The sequence below is a fragment of the Ambystoma mexicanum genome, chromosome 13, assembly GCF_040938575.1.
Source record: "Ambystoma mexicanum isolate Mex_15411 chromosome 13, UKY_AmexF1_1, whole genome shotgun sequence".
Lineage (NCBI taxonomy): Eukaryota > Metazoa > Chordata > Amphibia > Caudata > Ambystomatidae > Ambystoma > Ambystoma mexicanum.
In genome coordinates, this window is record NC_090938.1 from 785,095,141 (window position 1) to 785,122,614 (window position 27,474).

General features: G+C 50.7%; 1 protein-coding gene across 3 annotated transcripts in view; it reads left to right on the plus strand.

Moving 5' to 3' along the window:
- VARS1 (valyl-tRNA synthetase 1) overlaps positions 1 to 27,474 on the plus strand; it is a 365,643-nt gene that overhangs the window by 305,496 nt on the left and 32,673 nt on the right. For all 3 annotated transcript variants that reach the window (XM_069635138.1, XM_069635139.1, XM_069635140.1), the window contains exons 26-28: positions 3,788 to 3,943; positions 5,093 to 5,299; positions 5,838 to 5,949. In XM_069635138.1, coding sequence (XP_069491239.1) covers positions 3,788 to 3,943; positions 5,093 to 5,299; positions 5,838 to 5,949 — 475 coding nt within the window. The remainder of the gene's footprint in view (positions 1 to 3,787; positions 3,944 to 5,092; positions 5,300 to 5,837; positions 5,950 to 27,474) is intronic.

The window sequence follows — 27,474 nt, forward strand, 5'->3', positions numbered from 1 at the left end:
GTTCCTTTATGCTTTTCCTCCGTTTCCCCTCATACGGAGGACAGTGCAGTGGATACGCAGGTACAGTTGCCGGGTAATTCTAGTGGCACCGTACTGGCCGCAGCAACCGTGGTTTTCCGACCTGCTTCACCTGTCGCTGGAACATCCAATACCGTTTCCGAGAGTCCCAAACCTACTGTCCCGGGACAAAGGTACGGTGTGGCATCACGACCCGGACAGTCTCAACCTCACAGCCTGGCTCCTGACTTTTCGGAATTCGGTACCTTAGACGTTTCGGAGGATTTTCTGAAAATTCTGCAAGCGGCTCGGGCCCCTTCTACCAACAAATCTTACACCTATAAGTGGCGAAGGTTCTGTGAATGGTCTCGAAGACAACAAGGTCTACATCCGTTGAAGGTGACCCCGGAGCAAGTTCTACCTTACCTGCTTCACTTGGCAGAGGGGGGTTTATCTTTCACGTCGATAAAGGTGCACCTGGCGGCCATCTCTAGGTTCACGAGGAAGAGACAGTCGTCTCCTCTATTCAGCGACAGACTGGTGAAACACTTCATGAGGGGCTTATTTCGAACTTTTCCCCCAGTAAAACGTTTCCCACCAACATGGAGTCTCAACACAGTGTTGGCAGGCTTAATGAAACCACCCTTTGAGCCTATGGCCACGTCGGACATGAAATTCATATCGTGGAAGTTGGCATTCTTAATTGCTATCATGTCAGCTAGGAGAATCTCGGAACTGCAAGCGTTGGTCGTAGACCCTCCATACCTTGATTTTTTAAAGACAAGGTGGTTCTGGCAACTAATCCTACATTCGTCCCGAAAGTTCCTACAGTGTATCACAAACACTCGTCCATTGTTCTCCCTACTTTCTTCACGACCCCATCATCGGCAGCAGAAAAAGCTCTTTATACCTTGGACGTTAAGAGGGCCCTAAAATTTTACCTACATCGTACACAAAAACTCAGGTCTACTCGACAACTGTTCATCGCGTATGGTCCATCGACGAGAGGAAAGGCAATTTCTAAGCAAGGATTGGCTCGATGGGTCTCATCGACGATTGCGTTTTGCCACTCCAAGGCCGGAAGGCCGCTGCAAGGGCATCCTAGAGCCCATTCTACAAGATCAACGTCCTCCTCAGCAGCATTATGGGCAGGAATTCCGCTAACGGACATATGCCAGGCTGCGGCATGGTCAGTGCCCCACACGTTTACCCGCCACTACTGCCTTGCCAGGCAGCATGCGGACGAGGTGCAGATGGGAAGAGCAGTCCTGCGCCATCTGTTTCAATAAGGTAAGCTCCACACTGTGGAGAGTTTTTCTACCTGTTAGTGACCGTATCCTTTATGGAGGTACATTTATATGGGTAAACTTATTTCTGGTGTACCTATGCATTGTGTAGTGTGGTGAAGGTATATTACATTACATTCTCACCGCCGTATTCAGGTTTTCTGCTATACAATCTATTCTAAGCATGTGAATCCATGAAAGATCCAATGCTGGAGAAGGGAATAGTTTCTTACCTGTAACTCCATTTCTCCAGCATTGGTATCTTTCATGGATTCACATGCGCCCGCCAGCCTCCCCGGAATGCAATGTATATGATGCTTGATAGGTTTGACCCTTCCTACTTTGGAGGGGCTGAAATCTGAAGGGGAGCCGCGGGGGCGGGCCTCTTATACCGTGACGGCCTACGGAGCATGCGTAGGCGGGTCCTAAAAGGACGTAGATAGGACACAAAAGTGTCTGAAGTTTTTCTATAGGAAAAGGCTATATATGTGTACCGAGGGGTCCCAGTCTGACGACGGGGAATATTCTAAGCATGTGAATCCATGAAAGATACCAATGCTGGAGAAATGGAGTTACAGGTAAGAAACTATTCCCTTCTGTTGTTCCCACAGACACAGGGACACTAAAAATACACTGGCTTGAATTCCAATGGGGTCTTCAGCCAATAGTTGAAAGTGTGCACTTGCCATTTGGGCTTCTCCTTCACGGACGAAGGCTAAGGAGGAAGTGTGGACCCCTCAAGGTTTAGCTTTACATCTGGGATCCCCTTTCATGTGATCTACAGTCCCACATAAAAAACATTTCCCAAATGTTCTCTGGAATAGGGGTTTCTGTTGACCTCCATCTGGTTTGGCACCAGAGGGTTCACTAGACCCAGCAGGTTTCCCATGTTTACCGATGCTATGTTTGAGGCCCTTGTTTGGATGGTTGGAATTATAATTCTCTTTCCCCTCTTTCTTGTGCTGCTTCCCCTCTTCCTTCTTGTGAGTTGCGCCAGAGTTTTTGGGAGTGGCTTTGTTAGCTACCCATAAGTCAGCAAAGTAAAGCTGACACCAGCCTATTCCTAAAACTAATGTATGGTGATCCCACCTTCCTAGGCCAAAAATGGGGTGCATGAGAAGCACCCCTGGGACATTGTGCATTATGAGCAACCCAATACCATATACCTTAAGTAAGGTAAAATGGGTTGCAATGGTAGGGGGAGTTCAGGAGAAGTCCCTCTGGCTAGCAAACATAAGGCAATGATCAACAAAAATATAGAGAAGACAGCAAAGTTGTGAAGTCCTGAAAAATGGAAACATAGGAATTCCCTCTTCACAGCTCCAAACGACTATCTGAAGAATGACTGCAGGACTCCCCGTTTTACCACAAATTCTTGCTGGGTGACCGTCAGCCTGCCAATGGAAATCCTCTGTACCATTCAAACTGGCAAGGCATATCCAGTCCTAGACAGCCTCTTGCCGCCTCACATCTGCTTGTACCAGACATCCCCGAGCTGGAATGTGGATTGGGACAAGACAGTCCTGCACAAAGGAGGCAAGCAGTCCATGAGCACATTTCCAGCTAAAACGGTTTACATTCATGTTTAAAATGAGCAAAACAGTGAGATATTAGATGGTTATGTAGAAAATGGTCCCTGGTCCTGAAGTGCGAGCAGTTGACACATGGTTAACATGGCAGCCAAAAGCAACTTGCTACCTTTGTACTTTACTGTGTCTGATACTAGGACTAGTTCTGCTCCTTTTGCTACTTTCTACAAGTGGCTTCTGTTTAGTGCGGCTCTTCTCATCTGCGCCTCTTTCTATGATCACAGTTGAATGCTTGCTTTTTTCTGATTAGGTGGGAAGCGGCGTAAACATCAGTGTAAACAAAGAGGGCATATGCATGTGGACCCCTTGCATAGCAGTTTGCTTCCAAAAGACTAGCTCCACCTCTCTCACGACTCTCCCTGCGCCTTTTGCACACTTGGGTAATTCCCATCCCACCGTCTGCAAGCGCGCCACTAGAAGTGCCCGCTATGTGCTGGGTACCCAATTTGGTTGCCTTTTTTTAAAGGAGGAACATGTAGAAGGACCAGTGCTGCAGCTGAGAAACAAGTGACTTGCCTGTAACGGTAGCTATCCTGCTTCAACAATGTCTTTTCTTTTATTAAATGGAGTGACATACCAGGCTGATCCCATTTTCAAAAGTAAAGCCGTAATTGCCACATCGTGGGACATTTAACAACATGCCCATGGTTGGGGGGGGGGGGCAGGTTCTTCTGCTCCCTATAATGTTGCGAGATGGAATGTTTTAGACTGAAACGTGTACTGTGCTCTGTCCCCTCCGCCCTTATTTTTGGGGGAAGGGATTGTCTATGCACATGATCTGCAAACAATTGCACTAAGGAGACCCATTAAGCTTGTGATTTCTTTGCAAGATGAATCTTCCTCACTAGTTCTTGACTTTGATGCTGCATGCTTGAGCTCTTAATGATGCTCTCCTGTTTTCTGCCACCAATGCAGCCCAGTGGGCAGGAGAGCCTAATGGACCAATGGGTGCTGAGTCGCCTTTGCCATGCTGTGGAGCTGTGCCAGGCCAGCTTCGAGAGCTACGATTTCCCAACCATCACCACTGCAATCTACAACTTTTGGCTGTACGAACTCTGTGATGTCTACCTGGTGAGTAAGAGTGAAAGGAGTATTCTCCCAAAAGCCTTGAATTTATAGTGTACAAAAAGAAGTATGATCAATGTGTAAAAATACACAGTACAAAAACATATACAACATGCATGAATCCAATCTGCAATTTTAATTCTATGAATTATATGAATTATCTGCATCAATTAGTAACAAAACACCTGCATCATTCATATATCAAAAAAGCACATAAATGTCAAGTGTTGGTGCATCATATAAAAAATATAAGTAATGCATCCATCTAAAAAAAATACATCCATTGACAAAGAAATACATCACAAGCACCAATTCTAAGTCTAAAATATAACAGCAATTGCTGAGAGCACTAACTAACATAATGTTTATGACACATGGTAGGAAGTGTTCACAATTGAAATTAAACCCTGCCCGACATGCGCGCATCGCAGCAGGGTTTAATCATAATTGTGAGCGCCACTTGCCATGCTTAGCAAGAGGCGTGTACCATGGATCCTATGGTGGTCCGCCTGCTTTATGTTGGTGCATAAACCTGGCGCCCTCCATAGGGATCTCCGGTATTTGCGCTGGTGTGAAAATCCAGGCTAGTGCAAATGCTGGAGCATTTGTATGGCGTAGAGGAAGGGAGGCAGAAGAAATGCAAGTTGCATTCCACCCCTTCTCTCTGCCATACAAATGATTGAAAATGAGCCGTGGTGTGAATGGAAGGCTTTGACCCGTAGGTTACAGCTCATTCAAACATTGAGCTACCTTGTGTTTTTGGTCACTCTTAAAGGTTTTTTACTCTGGTACTCCTTCTGTTCAAGTGGTTTGTCTTTATTCAACGTCCATTTTTATTTATTTTTTACCACTCCTTAATTTGTCCATATTTTTCTTTTCTTGTTATTGCCTCCTTAAAGTTCCTATGAAATGTTTTAGGAAAATTACTCTTTCTAGCGTGCACAATGTATGCCTGCACGGTTTGCCTTCTGACTGTGAGCGTTTAAAGTGGAAAACGTTCAACTTATGGACCTAAAATTAGCCGAGAGGATGTCTGAGAACAAAGTTGAGCTGGGGTCTGCTTATGCGTGTGATTCTATAGAACCTACCAACACTCACTTTCATGCGACAGCTTGTAACCCTTTTTTCTCTTTTGAATCTCCTCCGTTCATTCAGGAATGCTTGAAGCCTGTGTTTTTTGGCACAGATGAGAATGCCATCCGTGTGTCTCGTAACACCCTTTACACCTGTCTGGACACTGGCCTCCGCCTGCTTTCTCCCATCATGCCATTTGTCAGTGAGGAGCTTTACCAGAGGCTTCCTCGTCGATCTCTGCAGGACCCACCCAGCATCTGTGTGACACCGTACCCGGATGCCGCAGAGGTAGGCTACCAGAGCTTTGATGTTTAAGCACATGGCATCTACCATAAAGTGTTTGTTGTCATGTCACTGCTGTTTGATTATTCTGCAATGCTCTGTGAGATGTCCCTACAAGGGTGTGACAAGAGATTTTTAAAGGAGTAGATCTTTGACCACCACAAATGTCTCACTCTTTCCTGTCAGACTTTCTAAACAGCCTCCTACCCTCTCGACCCTACCCGATAGGGAAAAGGATCTTAACTTCCAGAAAGGAACTGAAGCGCATCATTTAAGTTCACTCTTCCCTTTGCCTGTCCCAAAATATTTTCCCATAAAGGGGCTGTAAATCTTCCCTGAATTTGCCCTGACTCTGCACAGCGCAGATCTTCACAGAATGCGTGTTCCCAATTGTCTGCACACACAACACGCCAAGGTCCATATCCCTGTCACATGTTCAGTCACATCCTTTCCCTAACTCGGCGTACAACCTATGGAAGAGATGTGCATCAACATGTATGGCGATGTGTTACTAACTGCTGATCATTTTCTCTTTGCTGCCCAGTATTGCTGGAAAGATGAAGAGTGTGATAAGAACATGGACTTCATCATGACAATTGTCCGAGGAGTGCGTTCATTGCGAGCGGATTACAACCTGACAAAGACCAAAGCCGACTGTACGTAAGCCTATGCTCTGGTAGAGTGGGAATTCATGATCTAAACATGAGGACATGTTGGTGCTTTGCGTGTGTGTACTCTGCTTCAGAATTCCACCCCTCTAACCCATGCAAGTCAGGTCTGCTTTTAGCCCCTGTACAGTGCTTGGGAGTTGCAGCATTTGGGCATCATTAGCTATTGCAGTGCACTCTGCAGAGGGAATGTGTTGGAATTCAGTGAGCGTTTGTGTTGGAAGCTAAAGAGGAGGTTTTTAGGGAGTATACAGGGGAAAGCTTCAGGACCAGGCCGCGCTGGGAATCGTGACTACACGGGAAGCACAATACGTATACGTAGTTCATGATTGCAATGGAGCCTGCGTGGAAAGATGTAGCATATAGTTAGCAATAGGATTGGGGGCCTACAGGGTAATTGCAGCACATGGTCGGTGAGTGCAATGAATCATACATGGGAGGCACTGGGGGATATTTTGTTTTATGGCAGATTTCCATTTTGGGGGTTCTCCTGTCCCTTTTTTGGGAACTCTACATTTTTTTGCCTTTTGGTTTTTAGGGTCTCTGGCCTGTAATATTGAAGTTCGCTGCCACTATAACCCTCTTTATTTTTTAGCGTATGGTATCTTGGTATCTTACATGGCATCTAGGAGAGGGGTGCTTTTTAAGCACCATGTTTTGAAACTAGGGTGATTATATTACCATACAATCTTTTTAGGGAGTAGGCTGGTATCCGCTGTAAGTTCGTTTTGGCTTCACCAGGGGCTCAAGCCGATCTACTGCATTACTAGCCAAATGTACCTTTGTTGGTAGCCATTGGGGTACTAATTTTTTCTTTATGTCCTGCCCTTGGCCATTGTGTTTTTTGGTCATTCCTTTGTTTTGGGAAAGTATGAGGCAGGGCTAAAATGGCTGACGGGGCCCACTCTGAGCCCAGCCCTGTAAGCCCCAAAGTGGTTTGGGCTGGTTTAGACCATTCTCTAGCCCTTGGTAGGCCAGTATGTATACTGTGTAGTTGAACTTTGTGTTGTGTAAGATTTGAACTTTAGCGCTAAATGTACCTCTCTTGTGAGAATCCCAGAACTTTGTGCTGGACTTGTAGATTATTTTTCCCCATACCTCAGTGAGTGGGAACCTTTTCCCACACTTACAGATCCTTTTACTCTTTTTATGGGTGTCATTTTTAAGACTCTCCATAGTGTCCTCTCACAACCTTTGGTCTATACCTTTTAATTGTTAGTGTTGCCCTTTGGGATCCCCTTTTGCTTTCTCTGGCTAACCTTGTGAAAACTACAGTTCCCAAGGGTAGAAAGGATATTTCCATCCCTTCTACATTTTGTTAGGGGAAAACCAGCACACCCCACCTTATGTGGCGTGCTGGGGAGATTCAATGCATTCCCTTTCTGACTAGCACTGTAACAATTCTGTTACAGGGCCAAGCTAACCTTAAATGGCTGGTGGCAGTGAACCTTTTTACAAATTCGGTGCACTTTTACCGCAGGCTTTTTTCACTGCTGCAGTAAAGGCACTCATGGGTGCCCATATTACCAAAATGACCCTGTCTTCTTTTTTTGCCATTTTTGCACTTCTTGTCTCTTCCTGGTCTTTCCCCTGCCCCCCAGAGTGGGAAATTCCTTTGTGTGATTTTTATCTTTGGCGGGAGAACTTGGGCAAGCCCACCCAGGCTCCAGAATGTCTGTGAAGGCAGGGAGAGAGGGAGATCAAAACTCGGGAACCCTTTGTCCTCCAGCCTGACTGCGAGGATCCAGTTCAAACTGGGAGGACTGCCAACCCCTAAAGTTTGAATGCTGCACATCTGTTTTATTTGCTGGGTTCCTGCATAAAAGTCCGATCCTGGAAGCTGAAGAGGTAGTCGACCACTGGACCTGAATCCGAAGAGGAAGATGAAGAAAATGGAGCAGAGACTATTTCCAGCGACCGGAGAACCTGCTGTTACCCTTCCCTCCAAGCGACCTGGGGACTCCGAAAACGACGACCCAGAGCCTGGTGAGATTCACTATACTCAAGAAGGGGCAATCAAGCCGTTGTGCGGTGCATGGTCTTCTGAATTCCGAATCAAGCTGAAACTTAGGTGGCATCCTGCTGGTCCTCCGGAGACTTGATTCCAGTCCTTGAAGTCCCCTCATCAGAGTGCTGGACCAGATTAGCGACACAAATCCAATCCACAATATTCTGTCTTCTGGCTCCTGAAAAGGGCGCCAAAACCACAGAACCGCATCCAGCCACAAAGAAACTCTTGCCTGGTGCTTCCCTGTTGATCCTTGCTGCAAAATCCCTTCCAAAGTCCTTTCATGACAAAGGAATCCATCGACCAGGTTTTGGGCTGAAGATCCCGAAGTCTTCCTGCTGCAACCCTTCTTCTGTGCTGAGGTACTGTGTTGGCTGGGGTATTTGCTTACCTTAAGACTGTGTGATTTCTGTAAAGCTCTTGCTGTGTTTTCTGTGATTGGGAGTCCTCATCTAGTTCACCCCGGCCCACTGCTGGAATCCTCGTAGAGTCTCTTCTAAGACCCTAACTAACTTTAAAGTTAACTACTTACTTGTTTGAACAGTCTTCCACGGGAAATCTGACTTTTTCTGCAACTGAACCCTATCTCACACTGCCTACAGCTGGCACCTAGACCACTAGGGTCCCTCTTCTGCCTCTGAGAGAACTGCAATAAACTAGGGAAGGACTGAAAGGATTCTGCCTTGAAAAGTATAACAAGTATTTCTCCAGCATGGGGTCTGGCATGGATTCACATGCTCATGAATATTCCCCGTCGTCAGGCTGGGAATCCTCGGTAAAGAAAAACTCAGTATCAGTTTCGTTTCTGATCTGACTTTCGTAGTAGTAACCAATCACTGATTTCTGCATCATACTGACCACAACCAATGACTGCCCTCTCCCTAAACCCCGCCTCTGGCAGCCATCCTCAGATTTTTACTGCACGTTCAAGTGTTGGGATCCTCGTGCTATTGCTCTCGAGCTTTAGTGCGTTTTCGCGCTTTTTTCATAGGAAAATGTTCTCTTTTTTCGGTCAAAGAGCCTCAAGCTCCACCGTTTCTATATCCGATCAACGGGGATCCATCTCGGATTCTTATACGCCCCTCAAGGGTGAAGATTTCGTCGAGCCACGCTTTGGAGGACTCCAGAACTTTCTCAGGCCCATCTCGGACATGGCCCAGGAGAAGGGAAGCTCGACGCGCGGGAAGCTGTTCAGGGTCTGCCCTGCATGCCAGCTTCAGAATGTCTTCAAGGAGGACGAACACTCCCTTTGCCTCTACTGTCTGCATGAGGACAAGACCCACGTGGAGAAGGACTGTGCGTTTTGCGGGAACATGTCGGAGCGGACCATAAAGGGCCGCCATCTGCATCTCGCCAACTGGCTGGAAGGGAAGAGCCCGTCAGGCGAGAAAAAGAAAAAGTCTGAGCGGTCTTCTAAGACCTTTGAGGGCACCCCGGCGACAGGGGCCCAACAGAAGGCCAAGCACCGCGAGTCCGCGAGCACCGGGAGCGCCGAACGGTGGGGCTCTTCGGTTGCCAGGCAGGGCGCAGCCTCCCCGGAGCCATCAACCACGAGCCAATGCTCTGGCTCGGGTAAGAGGAAGTCCGAGCACCCGGCGAAGCTTCTGGAGAGGCCCCGGTCGAGATCGGAGGCCAATTCGGAGGGGGAGCGAGGCGGTGACCCCCCCCCCTAACGAGAAGGCGGTGAGCGCACTTAAGGTGACGAAAGTCTTGATCCACCCAGCCAAGGCCTCTATCGAGACAGTCGCGGCGGCCCTGGCTCAGCCTGAGGAGGCTACACCAGTGGAGGCGACCTCGGGGCCCAGAGTCTCCCTGCCACCGCAGAGGGAGTCCTCTTTCAAGCCCATCAACAGGACCCCCCTGAAACCTCCGGAGAAGAAGGGGGGGCAGGAGGCCATCGTGGATTCGGCCTCAACCTCTGAAGAGGAGCTGATCGAAGTCTTAAGCCACGGCATCGGCGTGGAGGAAGACCAGCCCGTCGGGAGGGACCCCGACGAGGGGGACGACGAGAACATCGAGGGTACCGACGAGGTTCCTGTCCGCCCGTCGGAACCCCCTCAACCAGTGCCGCAAGACAACTCGGCGGCCATTTTGTTGGCTATACAGTCCTTATGCTCGGAGATGAGGACGAGATTGCCGTTACCACCGACGGAGGAACCGCTCCCGACGGGGGACCCGGAGCCGGGCCCTTCTGGGAGCCCTCCTCCTAAGAGAAGAAGGATTCATCCTCCACCTCCTTTTCAACTATCGCGCCCGTCTCAGCCCTCCTCCCCGTCCACGACCCGGGGGGATGACACGGGGACGGACACTGCCGCGACGGGTACAGATGACGAGGTTTATGGCGAGGATCTTCCGTCGTCACCTCCTCCCCGGGCTTCCCCGCCCGACGAGATTGGATCGTTTAATGCCATGATCGCCAGGGCATCCGAGCTTTTCCATCTCTGCCCGGAAGAGAAGAAAAAGGAAGGCTTCCTTTATCAACGGCGCGAGACCAAGAGGAAGACGGTCCTCGCTGTACCCCTACTGGACGATATCTGGGATGAGGGTCTCTCCCTCCTCAAGAACCCATCCACAATGCCTGCGAGAAGGGATCGGTACGAGAAGAAGTACCGGGTCCTGGACGCGGCCCCCTTGTGCCTTCGGGCACAGCCGACCCCGGACTCGGTCGTCTCTGCGGCGGCCAGGAAGAAAGCGGGGGGGCATCGGCCTCCACGTCAACTTCCCACCCGGACGGCGAGGGAAAGAAATTGGACACGATGGGACGCAGAGTCATCTCATCGGCAGCGACGACGATTAAGGCTGCCAACGCCTTGGCTATCGTAGCACGCTACGACAGGGCGTTGTGGTACAAGATCGCCCCCCTGCTGGACTTCCTACCGGACGACAAGAGGGCTGAGGCCCTGGAGAATCTTGCAGGAAGGGGAAGTGGCGTCGGACCACGCCATTACGGTAGCGACGGACATCGCTGAGACTGGTTTTCGCCAGTTGGGCAACGGTGTGTGCCTTAGACGGCGTGGATGGCTCAAGGTAACAGACTTCCGGCAGGACGTGCAGACCAGAGTTTTGGACATGCCGTTTGACGGGAACAACCTGTTTGGGGAAAACAGTGGACGATTCCCTGCAAGCCATCAAGGCGGACACGGAGACGGCCCGGGCTCTTGGTGTTCTCCAGCAACGACGGCCGCCCTTTCGGAGCACCGGAGGCAAGCAGGGTGCCTCCAAAGGTTCCGGCGGCGAATATTCCACCTACCGTCAAGCGGCCCGTTCGTCGTCAGAAGAAGCCTACAGGGGACGAGGCAAGTCGGGCGGACCCCGCCGTCGTCGCCAGGGAGGACAAGGCGGCAAAGCCTCGTCGAAGCAGGACTGAACCGGCCATGGGGTCAGGCCCCCACCGAAGCACCCCGGTGGGAGGCCGGCTGGCGAACTTCGTCGGCGTGTGGAAGTCCATCCCCACCGACCGTTGGGTGCTGGACGCCCTGGCCCAGGGTCACGCGCTCGAGTTTCTAAAGAAGTGCCCGCGCGTCCCCCCCGTGGCCAGGAAGGAACATCACGTCCCTCAACTTCTCTTGGAGGTAAAGGCGATGATCAAGAAAGGCGCCATCGAGCTTGTCCCAAAGAGGCTTCGGGGCTCCGGAGTTTACTCAAGATACTTCCTCGTGAAGAAGAAGACAGGAGGATGGCGTCCCATCCTGGACCTACGACGACTGAACAAATTCATCAAGGCACAGAAGTTCCGGATGGTCACCCTCCAGCACGTCCTGGGCCAGCTGGAGGAGGCCGATTTCCTGTCGTTGGACTTGGAGGATGCCTACTTCCATATCCCCATCCTAAAGGGACACCGAAAGTTTCTCATGTTCGTGGTCCAAGGGCGGCACTACCAGTTCAGAGCCCTTCCCTTCGGATTGAGGTCGGCACGCAGGGTGTTCACCAAGTGCTTCGCACCGGTGGCAGCGCGGCTGCGCCTGGAGGGGATCCACGTCTACCCTACCTGGACGACTGGCTCATCCGAGCAAAGACAAGGGAGCTCGCTGCGGAACACACGGCGAGGACCGTCCCAACTACTCACAGACCTGGGATTCTCCATAAACTACGCCAAGTCCCACCTGGTGCCCGCGCAAGATGCGCTGTTTCTGGGAGCGAAACTCGACACAGTGGCGCTTCTGGCCTCGCCGCCGAAGGACAGAACGAGGGCCATCTTTGGGCAAGGTGCAGCGGATGCTGGTTGCGGACGCGGCCAAGGTGAGGTCCATCAAATCCCTGCTCGGAATGATGTCTTCTTGCATTTATCTCATCCGCCTGTGCAGGCTTCGGATGCGCCCGTTGCAGGAGTTCTTGGACGCTCGCTGGGTCCAGACGACGGCCAGCTTCGAGGACAGGATCACACTCGACGAGAGTTTCCGACGAGCGATCCGGTGGTGGGGCACCCGTGCGCATCTGACGGCGGGCATGGTCTTCCAGACCCCGGGCCACCAGAAGACAGTGACCACGGATGCCTCCCTGGAAGGCTGGGGAGCGCACACTGAAAATCTGCACGCGAGAGGCCTTTGGCTTCCGACGGAGAAATCACTCCATACCAACGTCCTGGAACTCTGTGCAGTGTTTTGGGCCCTCAGGTCCTTCCTTCCGTCCCTCAAGGGCAAGGTGGTGAGGATCTTCACCGACAACACCACCACCATGTTCTACATCAGGAAGCAGGGCGGTACCAGATTCCCAGCCCTGTCCAAGGAGGCGCAGGATCTGTGGCATTGGGCCGTCGCCCAAGGGATGTTCCTGGTGCCGTTTCATCTGGCAGGAATAAAAAACACTATCGCTGACTCGCTCAGCAGAGAGCTGCGCTCGTGCCACGAGTGGGAACTACGACAGGACCTAGTGGACCGCCTCTTCCGACGCTGGGGCACACCCCAGATCGATCTGTTCACGACGGCGACGACTCCAAGTGCCGGAGGTTCGCCAGCAGGTTTCCCCAGCCGAGGAGCATGGGCGATGCTTTCTCATTCCCCTGGGAGGGCCTATTCCTGTACGCGTTCCCTCCTTTACCGTTGCTGATCCGGCTCATCAACCAGCTCAAGAGGTCACGGTGCAGGATGATACTCGTCGCACCCGCGTGGCCGAGGCAGATATGGTTCCCGGACCTTCTGGACTTGTCAGCGTCCCCGTCAATCAAGCTGCCAGTGGACGCGGATCTTCTCTCCAGGGAAGGAGGCGCCATCCTCCATCACTACCCGAAGTCGCTGAACTTGCAGGCCTGGCTCCTGCACCGCTAAAGTTTGGAGGTTACGACATACCGGCCGACTGCAGAGAGGTTCTTGCAAAGGCCAGGGCGTCCTTAACTCTTAAATACTACGGACACAAATGGAAGAGGTTCTCTGTCTGGTGCCACGCACAGAAGATTAACCCTCTACGGATTACGGCTCCGCAGGTACTGCCGTACCTACTGACGCTGGCCAAGGCTGGACTAGCGCACGCTTCCATCAAGATTCATCTTGCTGCCATCTCCCGATACACCAGAACCACGGGACGGACGTCCTTGTGGTCTCATCATCTGGTGAAGGAGTTCATGAAGGGACTGTTCAGATCGTTCCCGCCGGTGAAGGCGCCGGCCCCGGCGTGGGAGCTCAACGTGGTGCTGACCAAGCTCATGGGACCTCCGTTCGAGCCTCTGCACTCAGCTTCTTGGAAGTTCTTGTCGTGGAAAACAGCGTTCCTTGTGGCCATCACCTCCGCACGACGAGTGGGAGAGATCCAGGCCCTTTCCTGCAAGTCCCCGTACTTGACTTTTCACGACACGAGGGTAGTGCTCAGGACGCACCCCTCCTTCATGCCCAAGGTGCCGTCGGACTTCCACCTCAACGAACCCTTGGTGTTGCCTGTGTTCTTCCTGTCGCCTTTGTCGCCGGCTGAAAGGACTTTGCACTGGCTGGATGTAGCTAGAGCGCTGAGGTTCTACTTGGACCGCACGAAGAGCTTTCGGAAGACGTCACAACTTTTTGTGAACTTTGGACCTGTCAATCAGGGGAAGGCTCTCTCAAAGGCTTCCATTTCCAGATGGCTCTCCGGCTGTATCATGTACTGTCATCGGTTGGCAAACCGACCGCTGCCCGGCCGTCCGAGAGCCCATTCCACCAGAGCGATCGCAGCTATCACGGCGTTCCTATCTGGTGTGCCCCTGCTGGACACCTGCAGGGCTGCTACGTGGAGGTCGACGCACACCTTCACGAAATTCTACTGCGTCGACCGGGATTCCAGGGAGGAGTCCAGGGTCAGCCAAGCAGTGCTGCGCAACCTGTTCGCCTAAGGTGAGCCTGGTGAGGAGGTAAGTGACGCTTAATGTTGAGTTGTTGTATTGCTTAATGTTGAGCCTGTTGCCACCTCCCGTGGTTGTGCATGTGTGTACTGCTATGTATTCTCTTATTAATGAGCATGTGAATCCATGCCAGACACCATGCTGGAGAAGGAACAAGTTACTTACCTGTAACTGTTGTTCTCCAGCATGGGTCTGGCATGGATTCACATGCGAACCCTCCCTCCTACCCCTCTGCGGCTCTTCACTTGGTCATACTGCCACTTCACGTGCTACCAAATCTGAGGATGGCTGCCAGAGGCGGGGCCTAGGGAGAGGGCAGTCATTGGCTGTGGTCAATATGACGCAGAAATCAGTGATTGGTTACTACTACGAAAGTCAGATCGGAAACGAAACTGATACTGAGTTTTTCTTTACCGAGGATTCCCAGCCTGACGACGGGGAATATTCATGAGCATGTGAATCCATGCCAGACCCATGCTGGAGAACAACAGTTACAGGTAAGTAACGTGTTCCTTAAACGTTACTTACTTGTAAAAGTTAGTTGGCAACTGTAACTCTGAGAGTGAGCAGTTACAAAGGATCTTACCTTGAATGTGTTCTGCCATTCTGAAAAGTATATGTAAGATTATTTTACTCACCTGTGAATTGGTTAGGCATCTTTCCCAAATGTAATGCTGTTAGCTTCACTTAACGATTTCTTTCAGAATATTAGTGTATAAGTTTACCAACTGGGTCTTGCTTCTCCTGACCTTCTGTATAGCCTGTCTAAACTAAGTATGCCTTGGGTTTTACCTACCTGGAATACCATTGACTCATTCTTAAAGTGTAACATTGGGTTTTGCTTTCCCTGGTCTGTTTTATATAGTTGCTTAAACAGTCTTCGTTTTATACCTACCTTTACGTTGCTGATGGCTCCTTTTAAAATGTGTAGTTACCTTTGTCTGCTTTGGGCCATCCCAAAATAAGTTACAAAGTTATTGCTTACCTCAGTCTGTGTCCCACTGACCTGAAAAGCAACTGTAATAGTATATTGAACCATTTGGTTTTACCTCCCTAGAATAGCTCTGCGCCATTCTTAAATTGTTCTGTAGGTGTAGCTGAACTTGGTCTGCCTGATGCAAGCCTAAATTAGTGTAAAGAGTTCTTGCTTGCCTTAGTTTGTGTTCTACTGAGCTGAAAAGCAACTGAAATTGCATATTACACCAAAAGGGTCTTACTCACCTAGTATACCTGTGTGTTATCCTGAATGTGATTGTAGGTTTCTACTGTTCCTTAAATGAGTGTTCCACTATTCAGAAAAGTATACTTGCAGGTAGGTTTACTACGTGATTCCTGAACTGGGCGTCACTGCACAACTGCTAGGGTCTACTACACTTGTATTACTGAAATGAATCAGAAAGTAACTTATGGTTTTACTCCCCATGAATAGGTGTGTCCTATACTAAATGTGTTTGATAAGGTCTGACTTGCCTAGAAATACTGTTAGTTTTCTGAACAAGGTTTATGCTTTGGCCTGTGAACCTTCAAGCATTGTGTTGTGTTTTTATATTGTGTTTATAATTCTATGGCCAAGTACTTACCCCCCAAGATTTATCTCAGCGTAACTTATATTTATAAAAAACCTTTTTTATAATACTTATAGTTGTCAAGTGTTTCTGTTGAACCCTTCGTATACTACAAGTTCTTTGTGCCTTCCTATGGCCCTCTCTCCCGCCTAAGATAAGCCTGGCTGCTCTGGCTATGCAACCATGAACTCAGGTGGTACAGCCTTATACTAAGAGAGGAGTCTTGGACTGTCTCAGTTGTATGGTTTTACTAAGCCCTTAATTGGACTTCAGAAAAACTGTCCTAACACCTTGGTGTTGGTGATTTTTGGGGCTAAGCTGATTGCCTGGCCGCCAAAACGTTTCATTGAGTGCCCCCGAGTGTGTTTGGAGGGTTTGGCTTACGCCAGCCCATGGGTGTATGGGTTTTTTGAGGGAAGGCCGTGACCCCAACTAGTTCTGCTGTATTTTTGCTAGAATTCTCTTGAACTCTGCAGGTATACTTACCTGTTGGGGGATTTTCTTTGCCAGTAATCTGCTGCTGCAGTTTTGGGACAAGGTTTGGCCATACTAGCTGGGCTTGTGCTCCACACCCCTAGTTCCTGTTTTGGTTTTAGCTGCTGGATGTCCTTTCAGAGCTATCTTTGTCCTCTCCTTGGTCCTCCTTTTTGGCTGTACTCGTACTTCTGTGTTAGAGCCATCTCTGGGCCGTTGTATTGCTGATTTCCAGAAATACTACCTTGGTCGATCACCTTAGGGTAAGAAGCTGCCATCATCCAGCAGGGTGTTGAAACACCAATACCAGACCTCTCCAGTGTGCATGGTCTGACCTGGGATGCATCCACCGTTGTCTTCATCGTGGGATGTTTTTATGCAAGTTGGTGGCCCCTCTTTGTATGCAGAGTCGCTAACACCTGCTTGATAGGGCGATTCCATCCTGCTGGAGCCATTTTCACAATTGTTTTCACTCGTGACTGTTGGGTCCCACTCCACGGAAGGATGATTATTCTTCTTTTTGGCCATCTCTGTCATACTCTTACGTACCGTCCCCTTTCCTCCATACTGTATAGGGGTGTCCCTTGCGAGGGACGGTAGACGGAACCTTGTTCACCAGAAAAATCTTCTTCGCCTTTAAATTTAGAGGCGCCGCGGGGGCGCGACCCTGGGAGCATGTGCTCGCCGGACTCTGCCCACCGGCACCACTCCCCAGTCCTCTTTTCCTCGTCGACAGGGACGGGCCGATTTCACCAGCGCTCCTGGGTTTGGCTTCGGCCATGTTACACCATGCACTCTTCCCCCGGATATTCTTCTATCTTGTCTTTTCTTTTTCTTCTAGATACTTGGTTCTCCGACACCACGTTCCTCCCCGGCGCATGTCCACTTCAACGGGCTTCAGCAGATGTCCAGCCTGCGAGGGGCTCTTCCTCCACAACAAACCCCCACGCCCTTTGCCTCCGCTGCCTTGGCCCCGACCACGGCTGGGAAGGTTGCTGTGCGTGCGATTCCTTGACACCTCAGGTACTGAAAAACAGACTGGCTAGGTGGAGGAAGCTCTTCCAGGCGTCGCCTTCGAAGGACCTCAAGGACTTTGTCAAACTTCGTTCGAGGCCAAAGACAAGGCCTCTATTCTCCATAGCACCCCGCAAGGGCGACTCATTTCCAAAGAAGCGCCTGACAGGGAGGGGCCTATCGGGCTCTAGTACCAGCACACGGACCGAGACTAGTCCAGCTACCGGACTTATGGCCGAGGGGTCTCCTAAGGGACCGCAGGGTTCTTATACCGGCTTATTCCCGAGGGGCGCAACGCCCTAGTACTGGCATCATGTCCAATGGGGCGCCTTTACGCAGCACTACCGGCCGTTCTGCGGAGGGCATTACGCCTTCTAGGCCCCGGCCTGAGGTGCAGGATAGGCCTTACGCTCCAACACCAAGAGTCTTGGACGGGGCTGGTTCCAGCGAGCCAGGCACCATGACTCTGGCACGTGGCATGCAGCTCGACAAAATGGCCGCCACGCCAGACAAAATGGCCGCTCGTCTGATACCTCCTCTAGCAGAGCGGGTCGAAGAACAAGTTACAAGGTGGGACTGTGGTCAACCAGGTATGTGGCATACAGCTTATCCATCAGCAGCGCAGGGCAGGTTCCTCCTGCATCCCAGACAGCATGTGCCCTGGCCCCAGCAGCCCGTGGCCACTCTGTCAATATCTCCTGCAACCTCCTCAGCCTCCAAAGACATGTTCTTCGAAAGGTTTCTGGCGCGATGCGAACACCCCAGATGGGGTCTATCCTTCGGGATGCTATCAGGGACAGGCTCCCTCAGGTCACCCCCCCCAGTACCCTTAGTCATTCCTCCAATGGCTCCGGTGCCTCAGGCCCCAGCACTTCGTTTGCCGGCTCGTGCCCCGGCCCTCATGCCTCCGGCAAAACAGGCGGTTCCACAGGCTCCGGTTCTCTCACCGCAGCCCGCGGCGCCCAGTACCCCTCCACCAGTTCTGGATCCTCCGAGAACTCAGGCGGACATAGACGAGGAGGATGACCCTGACACGCTATCGTCAGCGAGGGCCTTCCACGAACGCCTTGCGGCCCTGGTGGATTATCTGGGCCTTCCTCACCCTGAGGTTGAGCAGCCCGAGGAGGGGGTCCTGGCAGAAGTCCTCATGCTAAGGCCCCCATCTAAGACGGGGATCCCGATGCAGAAGGACATTGTCGCCCTGGCCAAGAAGGGGTGTCTCAAGCGGCACTTGGCCCAACCTGTCAATCGACACCTCGACGCCACGTACAGGCAGCTAGAGGGGGATACACTCTTGCTTTCGGCTCATCCGCAGCCGCACTCCTCAGCGATCGCTGCAGCATCACTCTATACTAAGTAAAAAATGAAGGAAGGCGAGGCCCACACTGCAGGTCCTGGTCAATTAAACCTGTTGCAAAAAATATATATTTCGAAGGGATTGTGTCCTCCGACGTATTCCTCATCTTAGATATATATCCTTCCAGCTCTTCTGGCCTCGGAAAAAAAATTTCTCCAGAGGGCGCTGCGCGTCGACGTCCCTCGAGTCGATGTCCTTCGACAGCCGCCGTATCGACGCTCGACGTCATCCTGCCTATAAAGGCCGCGCGCAGCGTCCGTTGCTCAGTTCCGTTTTTCCGCGCTACTCGGTGCCTCGGAATACCGTTGAGAAATTGTCTGTGGTGCTTGGTGGCCGAACACCATTGTTCGGAGTGCGTGGACTGTATGTCCATGACAGCTAAGGCCCTGAAGGAGCGTAGGGGGAAGCTGGAGAAAGGTAAGACTTTTAAAGCTTCTTCTTCGTCGACGAAGTCGAGACATTCGTCTCCTCGTCACCATTCGCGCTCCAGGTCTCGGAGTGGGTCTCATCACTCCTCGAGATCGAAGCACTCGAAGAGGAGACGTCGAAGATCCCGTTCTCCGTCTTCCTCTTCCTCTGTTTCGCCAAAAAGAATCCCTTGCCCCACGAAACATAGTTCCCGGGCTGAATGGGAGGAATTCAGAAAAAATATGATGAGCGTCTTCGAGAAAGCGGCCTCGTCCCCCTCGAAGACTGCCGAGAGCAATGCTCTGGTCGAAAGACCCGAAGGTCAAAAACGCAGCGAGTCGCAGTACCCGGCAAAAGAAACCTCTCGAGCGCGTCTCGAACCCTCGAGTAGGACTATGACCTCCAAACCTTCCTCGAAGGTTCCGTCGATGTCTTCGACGCCGTTGTCGAAGGGACCTTCGACACACGGGTCTGTCGACTCGACGCCGGCCTCGACACCGGCGTCGACGCCGAGAAAAGTCACGGTGACCACACATCCAGTGACGATCCCCAGGCCCTCGACGTCGATGGCGTCGATATTGTCGAGTAGAATTCCAATTCTGTCGAGGTCCTCGAGGCCTCCACCTCTGTTTTCGACGCCGCGCTCGAAGCCTTCGACGTCGGCGTCGACGACATCGACGTTTTCGAGGCCAATAATGACAAGTTCGGCACCCTCTGCCTTGGAAATGGGATTTACTCCCTTTATGAGTTCAGAACAATTAAGAACTATATCCTCAATTTTAGAAGAGGGTGATTTGTCTGAACAAGACACATTTGAGTTACAGGGACCTGTAACCCCAGTTATAGAGGAATTTTCCTCTGAAGAGCGCAGATTAAAGGATCTTCATGATTCTTTACATGAGGCAAGTGGATTAGACACTTCCCCTGAGGTGGATTTTGCTAAGCCAGACCCGGGAGAGCATGCTGAACCCCCCTACAGAGCCTTAATGGCCAGGATTACAGAGTTCATGGGGTGGTCTACACCTTCACAATCTTTCCAGCAAGATGACCTCACGGATATTGTTGACAAAGGCCCACAAGAGGATCCAGTGGTGCCCTTTCATAAAGCTCTTCAGAGAAAGATCATGACAAACTGGGAAACCCCAGATGTAATACCAGCAGTAAATAAAAAACTGTCTGCAAAGTACAGGGTATCTTCCACAGACCCAGAGTTCTTGTCTAAACATCCATCCCCAGAAAGTCTGGTGGTACAAGCAGCATCCTCTACCGATGTCAAGACGGCTTATCCTACAGTCCCACAGGACAGGGACGATAAAAAATATGATGCTATGGCAAAGAAAGTCTTTTCAGCATGTAGCATGGCGTTAAAGTCTGTTAATGCTACTTGCACCCTTGCTAGGTTCAGCCATACACTTTGGGAGTGTGCTTCTACAGCGGCTGACTGCATCCCGGAGGGAGAAGAAAGGGATGCGTTCCTGAATATTATACAGGACGGTAAAGACGCTATGTGCGAATCCCTCCAGACAGGCATTGATTCGGCTGACAGTATCAGCAGAGCAATGGCGGCAAGTACATCAACCAGGAGGTTCGCTTGGTTGAGAAAGTCGGGTTTTGCCCCAGATGTGCAAGCCAGGCTCTTGAACATGCCATTTGATGGCTCTTCTTTGTTCGGGAAAAAGGCGGATGACAGTTTAGAGAAACTGCAAACTTCAAAAGCAGCAGCAAAATCCCTAGGAGCTGCAATCCGTCAGACTCCTTTTCGTCCCACAGGAACCTCTGCGAGGGGCAAGTCCTTTCGCTTCTACTCCGCATTCGGAAGAGGTAGAGGACGACCGGCTCAAAGGGGTCAAAGAAGAACTACCCGAGGTGGACGGGGTAGATATTCTAAAGCCGCAGCAACAGCAGGTGCCTCTTTACCATTGGCATCTGCATCAGCCGCCCCAAAACCACTCTGAGGACTCCCCTCACAGGACACCTGTAGGAGGCAGGTTGACTCAACATCTGACGGTATGGCAGGCTATCACGTCAGATGCTTGGGCATTGGAAACAGTCGCCCAAGGTTACTGCCTGCCTTTCCTACGTATACCTCAGAGTCATCCACCGGGGATCAGCTCTCAGAAAGCTCCAGATCCGCTCCTCTTGCAGGAAATTTTGGACCTGCTAGAGAAAGGTGCCATAGAACCGGTACCTGTAGCGGAGAGGAACAAGGGCTGGTACTCCCCTTACTTTCTCATTCCGAAGAAAGACGGAGGACTGAGACCCATCTTGGACTTGCGAGAATTGAACAAATTCCTCAGGAAAGACAAATTCAAGATGGTCACTCTTTCTCAGATCCTCCAGGCCCTTCAGTTTCAGGACTGGTTGGTATCTCTGGACCTTCAGGACGCTTATTTCCATGTGCCTATCCATCTCAAACACAGGAAATACCTGAGGTTCGCAATTGGCAACTCTCACTATCAATTTCGAGTACTGCCATTTGGGCTGACCTCCGCCCCGAGGGTCTTCACCAAGTTAATGTCGGTAGTGGCTGCAAGTCTAAGGAGGGAAGGGATTCACGTCTACCCCTACCTGGACGATTGGCTGATCAGGGCTGTTTCTCCGGAGCAAGCTCAGATCCAGCTAAATCACGTGTGCTACTCCCTTCACAAACTGGGCTTCTCCCTCAATTTAAAGAAGTCTCAAATGATACCATCGCAGAGACTCCAATTCATAGGAGCGATCCTGGATACTTCCCTGGGAAAAGCCTCGCAACCAGAGGTGAGGGCTCAAGATATTCTACAGATGGTTACCAAGTTCCAACATGCCCAACGTCTCCCAGCCTTTGACTTTTTGAGGTTGCTAGGCCTCATGGCATCCTGCATTTTCCTTGTGCCAGAGACTCGCCTGAGAATGAGATCCCTCCAGTGGGCACTGAGGACACAGTGGTCACAATTCTCAGGGAGAATGACAGATCTTCTTCAGGTTCCCGGCAGGGTGGCTCGAGACCTTCAGTGGTGGGCCTGTCAGGAGAACATTCTGAAAGGAGAACAGTTTTGGCAACCCTGGCCGGAGATAACAGTAGTCACGGATGCCTCACTCACGGGGTGGGGAGCCCACGCCAACGACTTGACCATCAGCGGTCGTTGGTCTCCATCGGAGTCCAGACTACACATCAACCTGTTAGAGCTGAGAGCCATCAGACTTGCGTTGAAGGCTTTCCTGCCAGCTGTACAAGGGAAGAACGTCCTGATAATGACCGGCAACACGGTGGCCATGCATTACCTCAACAAAAGAGGAGGCGTAGGATCACTACCCCTGTGCAGAGAGGCGATGCAGCTCTGGTTTTGGGCAATCCAAGAAGGAATCTCTCTATCGGCAGTTCACCTAGCCGGAGAGAAGAACTTGACAGCGGACGCTCTGAGCAGGCAGAACACAGTCTCCCACGAGTGGGAGCTAGCTCAGGAAGTCCTTCAAGAGATCTTCGCCCTTTGGGGAACCCCTCAGGTAGATCTGTTCGCCACCAGCCTAAACAGGAAATGCGACCTGTTCTGCTCAAGGGAATTTCCTCCGAGAGGAGCTCTGGGAGACGCGTTCATAGTGGACTGGGAGTTTCCGCTTCTGTACGCGTTCCCACCGGTCCCTGTCATTCCTCAAATGATCAGGAGGTTGAGAAGATTCCGGCGAACCATGATCCTAATTGCCCCGGATTGGGCCAGGAGAACGTGGTACCCGGACCTTCTAGACTTGTCCATCTGCCCTCCAATTCGACTTCCGCTCAGAGAGAACCTACTCTCACAGAAGGGAGGTCAGGTTCTCCATCCAGACATCAAAACCCTCAACCTTCACGCTTGGCTTCTGAACGGCTGAGGTACAAGGATTGGGACCTCCCTGATGATGTTATGGAGGTGTTGCTTTCGGCAAGGAGGCCAGCAACAAAGTCTTTATACCGCTGCCGTTGGAACAGATTTTGCAGCTGGTGTAGAGAACAGAATATCGACCCATTTTCATGTGGTACACCAATGGTTTTGTCCTTCCTACTATATTTGGCAAATTCAGGCCTTCAAGTTGGCACCATTAAGGGCTATCTCGCAGCGCTATCTATCTTTAAGCGTACTGCGGAGGAACCATCCTATTTCAAATTACCCTTGGTAATACAGTTTCTAAAGGGGTTAACCAATGTTTATCCCCCAAGACCATTCCAAGTTCCCCTATGGGATTTAAACTTAGTACTAACTTTCCTGATGGGTACACCTTTCGAACCTCTCCATTCTTGTTCGTTAAGATTCCTTACCCTTAAGACTGTTTTATTAATAGCACTTACATCTGCTAGAAGGGTGAGCGAATTACAAGCTCTTTCTTGTAAACCCCCTCATACAATCTTTCACAAAGACAAAGTTGTCCTGCAAGTGAAGCCTAATTTCCTCCCAAAGGTAGTTTCTGAATTCCATATCTCTCAGAAGATTACCCTACCATCTTTCTATCCTCCTCCTCACCCGGGGAAAGAGGAAGAGAGGTTACACAGACTAGACCCTAGGAGGGTTTTAAGTTTTTACATTAGTAGACTAGCCAGGATAAGACAGGCAGACCAGCTGTTTGTAGGTTACGCAGGTCACAAGCTGGGGTTACCAATAACTAAGCAGACCATTTCCAGATGGATCATTCTAGCCATTCTGGAATGTTATAAACTGGCAGGGAAAGAGCCCCCTCAAAACCTTGGGGCTCATTCGACCAGAGGTATTGCAGCTTCATCGGCCCTCAAAAGAGGCGTGCCGATTAAAGACATATGTGCGGCCGCTACATGGTCGTCTGTCCATACCTTTACACGTTTTTACAATCTGGATTCCTCCTCTAGTCAAGAGACTAGGTTTGGAAGGGCTGTACTGCATTCTATTCATCAATAGAAGACAGCGTGAAGTCAGTACTCCCTCCTCCGAATATAGAATACTGCTATGGGAGCCTATCTAAGATGAGGAATACGTCGGAGGACACAATCCCTTCGAAGAACAAGTTACTTCTTACCTTGTAACGTTCTTTCGACGGGATGTTCCTCCGACGTATTCCTCATCGACCCTCCCATCCATCCCCGCAGTTCTACTTCCCTTGTTGTTGCAGCTTACGCTCCTTCAGGGTGATTAGTCTAGTCCAGACAGTAATACTGTGGGCTACAAAACGGAACTGAGCAACGGACGCTGCGCGCGGCCTTTATAGGCAGGATGACGTCGAGCGTCGGCTGTCGAAGGACATCGACTCGAGGGACGTCGACGCGCAGCGCCCTCTGGAGAAAAATTTTTTCCGAGGCCAGCAGAGCTGGAAGGATATATATCTAAGATGAGGAATACGTCGGAGGAACATCCCGTCGAAAGAACGTTACAAGGTAAGAAGTAACTTGTTCATCTGGGTTAAATCCCAAAATGAACAAGTTGCTCAGTGTTACCAGGGTTAGATCCCTTCAGCTGCAGTTCTGTTGTCTGTAGTTGTAGCACTTTCTTATCTCAAATCATCAGGAAGGCTGAGTTTCATTAGCAGGTGTTAATGATTAGTCTCAAAGAATTCTGGTAGTTGTAGTGAGAACGTTTTTTCACTCTATACTAAGCCCTAGTCCTCGGCCACCTCGTCCTCGGCGCTGCTAGGCAAGGAGGAGAATATCTTGGAGCCGTACGGGAAAAAGCTGTACTCCAACGCCTCCCTGCACCTGCGTCAGGCCAACACTGATGCCATGCTGCAGCTGCCAACCAAAGGCTCTGGCCGGAAATCGCGGTCTTCCTCCCGGTACGCCCACCCCAAAGCCAGGCTTGCTTCAAAGCGGGACTAGGAGAAGCAGGCTCGTAGCGTCCGACATCATGGAGTCCTCAGTGGCCCATATCGATACCTCTGGCCGGCCCATCTGCAATGCCACAGCCTTGAAAAGGATGGCCTGGCTCCGGGCTACTAAGTTCAACCCGGACATCCAGGAACGCATATTGGACGTTCCATTCGAGGGTAGTGACCTCTTCAACTCCTCCACGGATAAGAATTGGATTAAAAGAACAGCAGCTCATAGACTGCTAAGTCTTTATCTATTATTACGAAGGCTATGCCCAAGGCGTACACCCAGTCCAATCCACGCTCCCGACAAGGGGCGGGTGTCTGGAGGGTTCTGAGGCTTCCAGGAACGGAGGTCCAGACAACCTGACCATTCCCAGAGTCAGCATTGGAGGAAACAACAAAAAGAAAGGGGGGGGCAAGGGGTTTTTCCAATTCCCCTCCTCCTCAGCAGCCTCAGAGGGTAAAAAGGCATGACACACCCCTTTAAGTCCACGTGTCTCCGGTGGGGGGCAGGCTTGCCTCTCACGTGCAATTTTGGCACCAAAACATTTCGGACCCCTGCATCCTATCTGTAGTCTCCACGGGGTACCGCCTATCAGTCCCTCCCTCTCCTCCCCTCCTCTCCCACAGATTGGGACAGCAACTCTGTTGGCCGAAGTCCAATCGCTTGTAGAGAGACAGGCAGTGGAAGAAGTCCCAGCCTCCCAGAGGATTGGGCTTCTATTCCAGGATTTTTGCCATACAGAAGAAGAATCAGGGTGGCCTGAGAGTTGTGTTGGACCTTTCCACCCTCAACATCTCCCTACCTCTAAAATAAAATTCAAGATGGTTACGCCAGCTCTCATTGCGGAGACACTGAACAGGGGAGACTGGATGTGCTCCCTGGATCTGAAGGACGCGTATCTACACGTCCCGATTTGGCAGCCGCATCGGTCCTTTCTGCGCTTCAGGATCATGGGCTTCCATTTCCAGTACAAGGTTCTACCCTTCGGCCTCAGCTCAGTCCCCAGGGTATTCACTAGACTGATGAATGCGGTGGCAGCTCTCCTCAGGGCCCAGGGCCACCACATCTACCCATACCTGGACGAATAGCTTGTCCGGGCCTCATCTCCGGAGGAGGTTCTTCACACCTCTTCTGCGCTTATGAACGCACTCCATGACCTGGGGTTTACTATCAATCTCGGGAAGTCTCAGCTGTAACCCACGCAGAAGCTGACCTTCCTGGGCCTCATCTGGGACACCGTCTCCGAGAGGGTGTTCCCTTCAGAGAACAAGATCACGGCCATCATGAGAGCTACTAAGCACTTCCTCTCCAGGACTGTGACCTCATCCTGGTGGCACCAAAACCTACTGGGCATTATTGCGGCGGTCCTTCTGGCCGTCACCCACTCGAGACTCAGGATGAGGAGACTGCAGCTGCACTTCGCAGCTTCCTGGAATCAGGAGAAGGGATCACAATTGAAGCCCGTGGACATTGTTTGTTTGTTTTATTCGTATTTATATAGCGCACAACAGTCCGAGGACATTGTGGCACTTGTTACAGTACAAAATCTTAGTTATATAGTCATTAGCAGTATATATACAGGGTACAATATAGTTATATAGTCATTGGTAGCATATGTACAAGTTACAATATAGTTATACATTTGTATTATATTACAATAAGGATGGCAGGGGGGGAAGTGGCACTACTAGTTGAGGAACGTGGCCTTGAGGTTGTTGCGGAAGACGGAGATGGAATTTTCAGCTCTAAGGGTGGCCGGGAGAGAGTTCGAGTTTTGGTGCAATGTAAGAGAAGCCTAGACCTCCAGCTGTAGGTGGTATGTGTAACTGGTTGGTGTACTGAGCTCTGGTGGGGCGTGTGGATGTGGTCCTGGATAATGCTTCAGATAGGTATGTTGGGGCGGTTTTGTATATACATCTGTGTGTGATGGTAAGGATTTTCAGAGTGATACAGTCTTTGACCTGGAGCCAACGTGCTTCACGTCTGGCGTGGGATATATGGTCTCTTCTAGGAATGCTCATAGCGGCTCTGATTGCATTGTTTTGTGTAGTTTGCAGTCTTTGAATGTTCTTGGCGGAGGTGCCAGCTAAGAGAGCGTTGCAATAGTCGAGTTTGGCGCCTATAGTTGCTCTAGCTATGGACAGGCGGTTGGGGGTGGATAGGTAGGGTTTAATGGCATTGATGAGTTTGGTGCTGAAAGCAGAGGCTATGGTGCTAACTTGTTTGTTCATCGATAGATTAGCGTCGATGTGAACACCTAGAGTCTTGACAGAGGATGATACAGAGATGGTAGTGTTGTCTATGTTGAAGTTAGCGTATTGGGGGCTTAGCTTCGTTATTGTGTTAGGTAGGCCAAGGATAAGGATTTCAGTCTTCTCCCCGTTAAGACACAGGCCATTGATTGCCATCCAAGCTTGGATAGTGGCATAGATGTTGTGAAAGGCTGTGGCGTCTTGGTGATAGTCCAGATAGGGGTATAGGTACTTGAATGTCATTGGCATAGTTAGTATATGCTACACCCATTGAGTCCAGTAAGTCGAAGAGGGGTTTTGTAAAGAGGTTTTAGAGGGTGGAGGCCGTACGAGATCCTTGGGG